This window comes from Mercenaria mercenaria, chromosome 4 (genome assembly GCF_021730395.1).
Source record: "Mercenaria mercenaria strain notata chromosome 4, MADL_Memer_1, whole genome shotgun sequence".
NCBI lineage: Eukaryota > Metazoa > Mollusca > Bivalvia > Venerida > Veneridae > Mercenaria > Mercenaria mercenaria.
The window spans coordinates 38137501-38149843 of NC_069364.1; the positions used below are offsets into that span (position 1 = coordinate 38137501).

General features: G+C 37.3%; 1 protein-coding gene across 1 annotated transcript in view; it reads left to right on the plus strand.

Annotated features, from left to right (window-relative positions):
* The window catches only part of LOC123552817 (cleavage stimulation factor subunit 3-like), a 135898-nt gene that overhangs the window by 70486 nt on the left and 53069 nt on the right, over nucleotides 1-12343 (plus strand). Inside the window, exon 23 of the mRNA XM_053540940.1 lies at nucleotides 6175-6283. Coding sequence (XP_053396915.1) covers nucleotides 6175-6283 — 109 coding nt within the window. The remainder of the gene's footprint in view (nucleotides 1-6174; nucleotides 6284-12343) is intronic.

The following is a 12343-nucleotide window of genomic DNA, read 5'->3' on the forward strand; positions in this document are numbered from 1 at the left end:
TAGAAAAACCTTGTGACCTCTGTAGAGGCCATATTTTTCATGGGATCTGCATGAAAGTTGGTCTGAATGTTCATCTTGATGATATCTAGGCTAAGTTTGAAACTGGGTCAACTGCGGTCAAAAACTAGGTCAGTAGGTCAAATAATAGAAAAACCTTGTGACCTCTCTAGAGGCCATATTTTTCACAAGATCTTCATGAAAATTGATCAGAATGTTCATCTGGATGATATCTAGGTCAAGTTCGAAACTGGGTCATGTCCAGTCCAAAACTAGGTCAGTAGGTCAGATAATAGAAAAACCTTCTGACCTCTGTAGAGGCCATATTTTTCATGGGATCTGCATGAAAATTGGTCAGAATGTCCATCTTGATGATATCTAGTTCAAGTTCGAAACTGGGTCAACTGCGGTCCAAAACTAGGTCAATAGATCTAAAAAAAGAAAATCCTTGTGACCTCCCTAGAGGCCATATTTTTCAATGTATCTTCATGAAAATTGGTCAGAATGTTCACCTTGATGATATCTAAGTCAAGTTTGAAACTGGTTCACATGCGGTCTAAAAGTAGGACATTAGGTCAAATAATACAAAAACCTTGTCACCTCTCTAGAGGTCATATTTTTCATAGGATCTGCATGAAAATTGGTCAGAATGTTCATTTTGATGATATCTAGATCAAGTTCGAAACTAGGTCATGTGCGGTCAAAAACTAGGTCAGTAGGTCAAATAAAAGAAAAACCTTGTGACCTCTGTAGAGGCCATATTTTTCATGGGATCTGTATGAAAGTTGGTCTGAATGTTCATCTTGATGATATCTAGGTCAAGCTTGAAACCGGGTCAACTGCGGTCAAAAACTAGGTCACTAGGTCTAAACATAGAAAAACATTTTGACCTCTCTAGAGGCCATATTTTTCAATGGATCTTCATGAAAATTGGTGAGAATGTTCACCTTGATGATATCTAGGTCAAGTTCGAAACTGGGTCACATGCGGTCAAAAAGTAGGTCAGTAGGTCTAAAAATAGAAAAACCTTGTGACCTCTCTGAAGGCCATATTTTTCATGAGATCTTCATGAAAATTGTTGAGAATGTTCACCTTGATGATATCTATGTCAAGTATAAAACTGGGTCACATGCCTTCAAAAACTAGGTCATTATTTGACCTTCTTGTCCTTAAGTGCAATGATAACAGGTGAGCGATATAGGGCCATTTTGGCCCTCTTGTTTGATAAAAGTGCAAAATGGGATATAAATTCGACATGAAATGTTTAGTGTTTTTGAACATAAATTTATTTGTTTCTTAGTATCTCCATCCTCTCTCTCCCTCCCCCCCCCCCATCCCCCACCCCCAACTTACTATTTCTTGCTTTTACTGCCCTGTTCCATTCTGCTTGCTAATGGGCAGATTATGCACTATTGGGTAGAGGTCTTATTTATATATGGGCTAAAACCCAGGGCCTCCTGGGTTTTTCAAACTTGTAGCCAGACCCCTAGCTTCAAGGTCAAGGTCACACTTACAAGTCAAAGGTTAACATGGTCTTTTTCATGTCCGGTTCATAACTCTGCCATTATATATGGGCTAAAACCCAGGGCCTCCTCTGGGTTTTTCAAACTTGTAGCCAGACCCCTAGCTCCAAGGTCAAGGTCACACTTACAAGTCAAAGGTTAACATGGTCTTTTTTCATGTCCGGTTCAAAACTCTGCCATTCATCAAGGGATTTTGGAATTACTTGGCATAAATATTCCCCATAATGAGACGATGTGTCATGCTCAAGATCCAGACCCCTAGCTGTAAGGTCAAGGTCACACTTAGAGGTTAAAGGTTAACATGGTCTGTTTCTTGTCCAGTCCATAACTCTGCCATCGATGAAGGGATTTTAAAATTACTTGGCTTAAATGTTCCCTATAATGAGCCCTAGCTCCAAGGTCAAGGTCACACTTAGAAGTCAAAGGTTAACATGGTATTTTTCTTGTCTGGTTCATAACTCTGCCATTTCAAGGGATTTGAAAATAATTTGACACCAATGTTAATGAGAAGTAGTGTCTCTCAGATCAAGGTCAAGGTCACAAAATGATTCTTAACTGAACTGTATTTTGGCATATTTTGTGCATACAGCTGTAGCATTTTTAGCTCGACTATATGAAGTATAAGGAGAGTTTTCCTACTCGCCGCGGCGTCGGCGTCGGCGTCGGCGTCTTTCCGCATCCCCACCATGGTTAAAGTTTTGGTGCACTTTCTCTTTTTTCAACTTATCTCTGTAATTACTTGATGGATTTGATTCAAACTTGAAATACTTATTCCTCATCATCATCCACATCATCTGACATAAGGGCCATAACTCTGGCACCAATATTTCATGAATTATCCCCCCTTATCACATAGATTTTCAGGTTAAAGTTTTGATACACTTTCACTCTATCTCTGTTATTACTGAATGGATTTGATTCAAACTTAAAATAGTTGTTCAACATCATCACCCACATCATATGACACAAGATGCATAACTCTGGCACCATTTTTTCATGAATTATTCCCCCTTTTTACTTAGAATTTCAGGTTAAAGTTTTGGTGCACTTTCACTCTACCTCTGTTATTACTGAATGGATTTGATTCAAACTTAAAATTGTTGTTCAGCATCATCACCCACATCATATGACACAAGATGCATAACTCTGGCACCAATATTTAATGAATTATTCCCTCTTTTTACTTAGAATTTTAGGTTAAAGTTTTGATGCACTTTCACTCTGTCTCTTGTTATTACTGAATGGATTTGATTCAAACTTAAAATAGTTGTTCAACATCATCACCCACATCATATGACACAAGGTGCATAACTCTGGCACCATTTTTTCATGAATTATTCCCCCTTTTTACTTAGAATTTCAGGTTAAAGTTTTGATGCACTTTCACTCTATCTCTGTTATTACTGAATGGATTTGATTCAAACTTAAAATAGTTGTTCAGCATCATCACCCACATCATATGACACAAGATGCATAACTCTGGCACCATTTTTTCATGAATTATTCCCCCTTTTTACTTAGAATTTCAGGTTAAAGTTTTGGTGCACTTTCACTCTACCTCTGTTATTACTGAATGGATTTTATTCAAACTTAAAATAGTTATTCAGCATCATCACCCACATCATATGACACAAGATGCATAACTCTGGCACCAATATTTAATGAATTATTCCCTCTTTTTACTTAGAATTTTAGGTTAAAGTTTTGATGCACTTTCACTCTGTCTCTTGTTATTACTGAATGGATTTGATTCAAACTTAAAATAGTTGTTCAACATCATCACCCACATCATATGACACAAGGTGCATAACTCTGGCACCATTTTTTCATGAATTATTCCCCCTTTTTACTTAGAATTTCAGGTTAAAGTTTTGGTGCACTTTCACTCTACCTCTGTTATTACTGAATGGATTTGATTCAAACTTAAAATTGTTGTTCAGCATCATCACCCACATCATATGACACAAGATGCATAACTCTGGCACCAATATTTAATGAATTATTCCCTCTTTTTACTTAGAATTTTAGGTTAAAGTTTTGATGCACTTTCACTCTGTCTCTTGTTATTACTGAATGGATTTGATTCAAACTTAAAATAGTTGTTCAGCATCATCACACACACCATATGACACAAGGTGCATAACTCTGGCACAATTTTTTCATGAATTATTCCCTCTTTTTACTTAGAATTTTAGGTTAAAGTTTTGATGCACTTTCACTCTGTCTCTTGTTATTACTGAATGGATTTGATTCAAACTTAAAATAGTTGTTCAGCATCATCACACACACCATATGACACAAAGTGCATAACTCTGGCACCAGTATTTAATGAATTATGCCCCTTTTTGCTTAGGATATACTTATTTAGTGTTTTGATACATTTTATCTTTACCTCTCTTATTACTTTAAGTTGATATTTTTGATATAGACTCAGGCTATTGTGCAATATCTTCATCCACAATTGGAGTCATTTAACACTCCAGTGACAGCTCTAGTTTCCTCAGATGTGCCCAATTTCACTATCCAGCATCGAAATAGTCGAGCACGCTGTCTCCTGTGACAGCTCTTGTTTGGGCATGCTTCGGGGGCATTTGTCACCAATATTGACAGCTCTTGTTATCACTGTCATGTTCTTTTATCACTGTCATGGTCATATTAATCAGCACAATTAGCATATACTAGTACACTTTTTCTTCAATATAAACTTATTAATACATCAGGATTCTCATAGAAAATGGCTCACAAAAGAAAAATTGTTACCCGGTGAGAAACCCTTCTCTCTCATCCTTCTCTACCTGGTAGACTTAAATAGCCACACCTGTTAATAAAACATGCAGTATGTACAAGTATTTGTATGACCCTGAACTTACTGGACATATTTACTATACAATATACTTGCTAAACATGCAGACAGAAACATACCTTTGAAACTGTGAACAACAGTCCTTTGGGATGAACGCTTTGTCAGAGACTCAGCGTTGCACAAGACACAACATGAAAAATTGAACACGTTCATTCAATTAACAAGAGCTGTTGCATAAATCTTTCATATTGCTTAAGGTAACTATGATACTGTAATGAGAGGTTCTGGTGTTTCTGAGTATTAACTAATAATATGGTTTAGCAATTATATTCTTTAATCTTTGGATCATTTAAACACTATCTGGAAACTCATCAGTTAGTGACCAGAACTTTTGTACAATGCAAGTAACTTTTTGTCAGAAATGTAATTTTGACTTGTGGTGTTATCTTGTCTGTGATAACACTCGTAGACATTTAATACAATCCTGTACTGTCAAGGCCAAACTGCACTAACTTATAAAATATTAGTTCTTTTTGGTCTTGTATTCTAATATATAATTGGATTTTGTACTTTTATTTTAAATATTTTATATGTCTTTAATATTGCTGCATAAATGTTGACAAGAGTTATACAGTGCAAACTCTCTAGAGTGGACATCCGACGGAAAACAGGAATCTGTTTGGTTGTACAGAGCAAGTGTTGCTCAGGAGATGTTAATTTACTATTATGAATAACGTATGTCTGTTGGGAAAGACTTAACATCCTTTGGATGAAGATACTTGCTCCTTGGAGGTGTTAGTAACAGAGGTAGTACTGTATCTAAACAAGAGGACCATGATGGTCCTGAATCGCTCACCTGTTCCCACATGACCCAGTTTTGAGTATGACGTCGTTTTTTTCTATTATTTGACAAAGTGACCTAGTTTTTGAACTCATGAGACCCAGTTTTGAACTTGACCTAGATATCATCAAGATAAAAATTCTGACTAATTTTCATGAAGATCCATTGAAAAGTATGGCCTCTAGAGATGTCACAAGGTTTTTCAAATTTTAGACCTACTGACCTAGTTTTTGACCGCAGTTGACCCAGTTTCAAACTTGACCTAGATATCATCAAGATGAACATTCAGACCAACTTTCATACAGATCCCGTGAAAAGTATGGCCTCTAGAGAGGTCACAAGGTTTTTCTATTTTTAGACCTACTGACCTAGTTTTTGACCGCAGTTGACCCAGTTTTGAACCTGACCTAGATATCAGCAAGATGAACATTCATACCAACTTTCATACAGATCCCATGAAAAATATGGCCTCTAGAGAGGTCACAAGGTTTTTCTATTTTTAGACCTACTGACCTAGTTTTTGACCGCGTGTGACCCAGTTTCGAACTTGACCTAGATATCATCAGGGTGAACATTCTGACTAACTTTCATAAAGATCCCATGAAAAATGTGACCTCTAGAATGGTCACAAGCAAATGTTTACGCACGGACGGACGGACGATGGATGCTGTGCGATCACAAAAGCTTACCTTGTCACTTTGTGACAGGTGAGCTAAAAAATATCACAGTCAGTATGGTATATATCCAAACATGATGATGTAAATATTATGTCACATATTATGAATACCACATAAAACAGGCAAATATTTGATGGATGACGTCAAGGAGAATAAAATCATTGTTTGTCATTCAGATGTGTATTATCATATATCGAGGGCACAGCCCTTTTTAGCTCCAAAGAATGCTAGTTTTATTCAGTGACAAATGGCTGTTTGGGTCATACTTTTTTTCTTAAATCAAAATTACAAATCGTCAGTACCAAGCCATAATGATACCTGTTATAATTACAGATTCCTGTTGCAGTGTCTTGAAGATTTGGATTCAAGCTTACGGAAATTGAATTCCAGGCTCTATGTTGTGAGAGGACAACCAGCAGAAGTATTTCCAAGATTATTTAAGGTATGAACTGTTTTATTAGCTCACCTTAGACAAAGTGATCAGGGTAGCTTTGTGACCATTCACCATCCATTGTCCGTCTGTCCACACACACTTTTCTTCAAACAACATCTCTGAAACCATGAGGTGCGAGCTGATGAAACTTGGCCCTGATGTTCCTTGGGTAGTCTTCTTCCAAAGTTTTTCAAATGGTTCCACTTGGTTGCACATAGGGGCTACCAGATGTAAAAATAGATAAATCTTAAAACAATATCTCCTCCTAAATCGCTAGTCTTATTTGGAAATAATTTTACACAAACGGTCTTTGTGTGATCCTCTACTAAGACTGTTCAGATTATTGGTTTGTCAAAAATATGGCTGCCAGGGGACTTGGTCACTTTTTAGCTCACATGTCACAAAGTGACAGTGTGAGCTTTTGTGATCGCGCAGCGTCCGTTGTCCGTCGTCCGTCCGTGCGTCCGTGCGTAAACTTTTGCTTGTGACCTCTCTAGAGGTCACATTTTTCATGGGATCTTTATGAAAGTTGGTCAGAATGTTCATCTTGATGATATCTAGGTCAAGTTCGAAACTGGGTCACACGCGGTCAAAAACTAGGTCAGTAGGTCTAAAAATAGAAAAACCTTGTGACCTCTCTAGAGGCCATATTTTTCACAAGATCTTCATGAAAAGTAGTCAGAATGTTCACCTTGATGATATCTAGGTCAAGTTCGAAACTGGGTCACGTGCCTTCAAAAACTAGGTCAGTAGGTCAAATAATAGAAAAACCTTGTGACCTCTCTAGAGGCCGTATTTTTCACAAGATCTTCATGAAAATTCGTCAGAATGTTCACCTTGATGATATCTAGGTCAAGTTCGAAACTGGGTCACGTGCCTTCAAATACTAGGTCAGTAGGTCAAATAATAGAAAAACCTTGTGACCTCTCTAGAGGCCATATTTTTCATGGGATCTGTATGAAAGTTGGTCTGAATGTTCATCTTGATGATTTCTAGATCAAGTTCGAAACTGGGTCAGCTGCGGTCAAAAACTAGGTCATTAGGTCTAAAAATAGAAAAACCTTGTGACCTCTCTAGAGGTCATACTTTTGAATGGATCTTAATGAAAATTGGTCAGAATGTTCACCTTGATGATATCTAGGTCAAATTTGAAACTGGTTCACGTGCCATCAATAACTAGGTCAGTAGGTCAAATAATGAAAAAAACCTTGTGACCTCTCTTGAGGCCATATTTTTCATGGGATCTGTATGAAGGTTGGTCTGAATGTTCATCTTGATGATATCTAGGCCAAGTTCGAAACTGGGTCAACTGTGATTAAAAACTTGGTCAGTAGGTCTAAAAATAGAAAAACCTTGTGACCTCTCTAGAAGCCATATTTTTCACAAGATCTTCATGAAAATTGGTCAGAATGTTCACCTTGATGATATCTAGGTCAAGTTCGAAACTGGGTTATGTGCCATCAAAAACTAGGTCAGTAGCTTAAATAATAGAAAAACCTTGTGACCTCTCTAGAGGCCATATTTTTCATGGGATCTGCATGGAAGTTGGTCTGAATGTTCATCTTGATGATATCTAGGTCAAGTTTCGAAACTGGGTCAGCTGCAGTCAAAAACTAGGTCATTAGGTCTAAAAATAGAAAAACCTTGTGACCTCTCTAGAGGCCATACTTTTGAATGGATCTTCATGAAAGTTGGTCAGAATGTTCACCTTGATGATATCTAGGTCAGATTTGAAACTGGGTCACATGCCTTTAATAACTAGGTCAGCAGGTCAAATAATGAAAAAACCTTGTGACCTCTCTAGAGGCCATATTTTTCATGGGATCTGTATGAAAGTTGGTCTGAATGTTCATCTTGATGATATCTAGATAAAATTCAAAACTGGGTCACATGAGCTTAAAAACTAGGTCACTATGTCAAATAATAGAAAAAAAAACGACGTCATACTCAGTTCAAAACTGGGTCATTTTGGGACAGGTGAGCGATACAGGACCATCATGGTCCTCTTGTCTATATGATTAAAATGTAAACTTCAAAAATTGTCTTGTATAAAAACTGCTGGCTCAATTTTAAAATTATTCCACCAAATGGTCCTTGGGTGACCATCTACCAGGACTGTTCAGGTTATTAGTCCCCTACTGGTTGAAAACCAGTTTCGGGGACTATAGGAATGCGCTTTTCCGTCATTCCGTCATTCTGTCATTCCGTCCGTCCGCAATTTCGTGTCCGGTCCATAACTCTTTTATCCATGAAGGGATTTTAATATTACATGGGACAAATGTTCCCCATGATGAGACGACGTGTCATGCGCAAAACCCGGACCCCTAGCTTAAAGGTCAAGGTCACAATTGGAGGTCAAAGGTCAACAGGGCTTTTTTCCTGTCCGGTCCATAACTCTCCCATCCATGAAGGGATTTTAATATCACTTGGCACAATTTTACCTCATAATAAGATGATGTGTCATGCACAAATTTGAGACCCCTAGCTCAAAGGTCAAGGTCACACTTAGCAGTCAAATGTTAACATGGCATGAACAGGGTCTGTTTCGTGTCCGGTCCATAACTCTTTCATCCATGAAGGGATTTTAATATTACTTGGCACAAATGTTCCCCATGATGAGATGACGTGTCATGCGCAAAACCTGCACCCCTAGCTCAAAGGTCAAGGTCGCAATTTGAGGTCAAAGGTCAACAGGGCTTTTTTCCTGTCCGGTCCATAATTCTCCCGTCTATGAAGGGATTTTAATATCAATTGGCACAATTGTACCTCATAATAAGACGATGTGTCTTGCACAACTTTCAGACCCCTAGCTCAAAGGTCAAGGTCACACTTATCAGTCAAATGTTAACATGGCATTGAACTGGGTCTGTTTCCTGTCCGGTCCATAACTCTGTCATTCATGAAGGGATTTCAATATTACTTAGCACAGATGTTCCTCATGATGAGACAACATGTCCTGCACAAATGCTGGAGCCCTTGCTCAAAGGTCAAGGTCACCATTGGGGGTCCAATGTCAACAGGGCTTTTTTCCAGTCCGGTCCATAACTCTGCCATCCATGAAGGGATTTTGATATTACTTAGCACAAATGTGCCTAATGAAGAGGCAACATGTAATGCGCAAAATCCGGACCCCTAGCTCAAAGGTCAAGGTCACAATTGGAGGCCAAAGGTCAATAGGGTTTTTTTCCTGTCTGGTCCAGAACTTTGTCATCCATCAAGGGATTACAATATTACTTGGCATAAATATTCCCCATGATGAGACGACGTGTCAGGCGCAACACCTAGAACCCTAGCTTAAAGGTCAAGGTCACACTTTGAGATCAAAGGTCAAAAGGATTTTTTTCCTGTCAGGTGTATAACTTTGTCATGCAAAACAGGATTTGAATATCAGTTGGCACAAACATATCCCTGGATGAGACAAGATGTTGTGCGCAAAGCCCCGGCTCTAGGTCTAAGGTCAAGGTCATACTTAGAGGTTAAAGGTCAAATTCAAGAATGACTTTGTCCGAAGCATTTCTTCTTCATGCATGGAGGGATTTTGATGTAACTTGGCAGAAATGTTCACCACTATGAAGCGCACTTTTTTGAGTCGGCTAAAGGCTGAAAGCCTTTTGACGAGTCCTTGCTATCCAACGATTCTCTAAATAGACCAAATAACACAGTGAAGGGATGTAGTTCCGATAGATTTCTCAAACTTCAAACAGTTCACTGCATGAATGAAGTTAAGTTGTGTCAATTCCCTTTGCTATGACCAATATACGATGTAATCTGTCATATTTATGACTTGTAATTGTGCAATTCTCGAATGTAACTCATTAAGCATAAATGTGCATTTTAAGAATTGCGCAGGCTTACAAAGCTTGGGTAACATCCAGCGAAAGACAAAAAATAGTTCCAGCAGGGTTCCAGATAAGATGCGTATTAGCGTAAATTACGTATAGAAATAATGCAAATACGCATGTCTAATAATTTCTAAGCGTATAAAAACGTATATAAAATTACAGAAACGCACACAATGCTTTTTTAAAAACAAAATCTGAATCGTCTGGATGCGTTAGGTAACATAGCCGATCAGCCTTAATTCTCCCACATTGAACGTAAACACGCATCGTATGATTTCTATAAACTGTCTGTGGGTTGAATTTTGCAGTCAGTAAACGGATAAATTATCGGAAGAAGAAGCTCTTACTGGTTTGTTTAGTTACTACTGATATTAAAAATGATTTTAATTCTTATTTTTCGAGAAATAAACAAATCGGCGAAACATTAAATTGTATTTTCTTGTAGTTTTTGAAATCGAAAGTAGATCGTCTATGTTTGGCGAAACGAAACAACTTTTTTATGAAAAGATTTATAAAAGAGGTAATTTTACCGTAAACTTCAATGTCAGATACTGCCAATTGCTGCTAAATGTCTTCGTATCATCACAATTTGTAAAATATATTGTTCAAACTGGAGAAAAGTGTAATCGTATCCGGATATAATATTTTGGGTAAATATCGAGCTGTGTTATGAAATTTTAAGAAAAAAACTAAAACCAAACTGAAACTGGTAGACTATACTGTCAGTACATCAATCATTAGCCGACTCAGGCCATTCAGGCCTTTGATTTAGAATTATGTCCTTTTGTTGTTACTATAAATAGATTATATTGTAACTTTTTTATTACTGGCCATAGGGAAAAATTGAGACCACTTTTCTGTGGTACAATATGCACGGTACATCCAAATTTTAGGTGTATTTTGATCTATCTCTACTGGTAAAGAGTTTCTTGTGGACTTATATTTTATAGATTTTTTTTTTTTTTTTTTTTTTTTTTTTTTTTTTTTTTTTTTAAGGGTTTATTTCACTTTGTTGTTACTATAAATATCTTTTATGATAATTTTTTGTATAATCGGCCAAAAAAAAAAATCCAAATGAAAACAACTGTACGTTTTTATATATGCAAATTTTAATCCAAGTTCTTTGTTATATTTTATTGTATATATAGTACAATATTGTTCATACATCATTGACAGATATCAGTTCATTATGTTATACTGCAGAAGAGAAAATTAGGTGCCTTCCAGTAGGGGACTTTGTATTGCATGGCAATACTTCATTCACTTGTTCACATTTGTCAAAAAGCATGCCTGTCAGGGAGCTTGGTCACTTTTCCCTATATGTATATAGCGGAAACTTTGAAAATCTTGTTGTATGAAATTGCTGGGACAAATGATCAATGTGTGACCCTTTACCAAGATTGCTCAATTTTTCTGATTTGTCCAATTTTCCCTATGTGTGTATAGATAAAATTTTAAACATCTGCTTGTCAGAAACTACTGGACCTTTGCAAAGATACAAATTATTCCAGTTTGTCAAAAAACACTGCCACCATGGGTGTGGTCTCTTTTCCCAATATGTTATTGTTGGAAATTTTAAAAATCTTCCTGTTTGATATTGTCTCTTAGTATCCTATGTCATCATTCCCCCAACCTCGTACTCCACCTCCCCCACAGCCACACAACACACACACACATACATTATCCAACCATATTTATTTAGTACAAACTTTTGAAATATTCATGTCAGATAACACTGGCACTATTTCAAAATGATTTCAAAGAAATTTCCGTGTGTAACCATTTACAAAAACTATTCAAGCAAGCGATGTAACTCAGGTGAGCAATCTAGGGCTATCCTGGCCCTTTAATATTGAAACAGAACACATTGGGACCTGTGTCACCTATAACCCTATACTCCATTGAATGGTGGATTTTGTAGAAAAGTCCAGATTGGGGACAGCGATCCAGGAAGTCCTCATTTATCCAAGTTTGATGTACTTCAGTTTTAGGTAGATCTGCGAATTCAGATAAAATCTTTTTATGCCCCCACACATTTATATGGGGGGCATATAGCATTGCTGCTGTCCGTACGTCGGTCCGTCCGTATGTCCTGAAATCTTGTGTGTCCAACTTCTCCCACACTATTAGTCTGATTTGCTTCAAACTTTTTACAGAGTAACAAGCTTGATGTGCAGATGACCATAAAGGAAGGAATGTTTTCTGTGAATATTTTTACTGCAGTTAT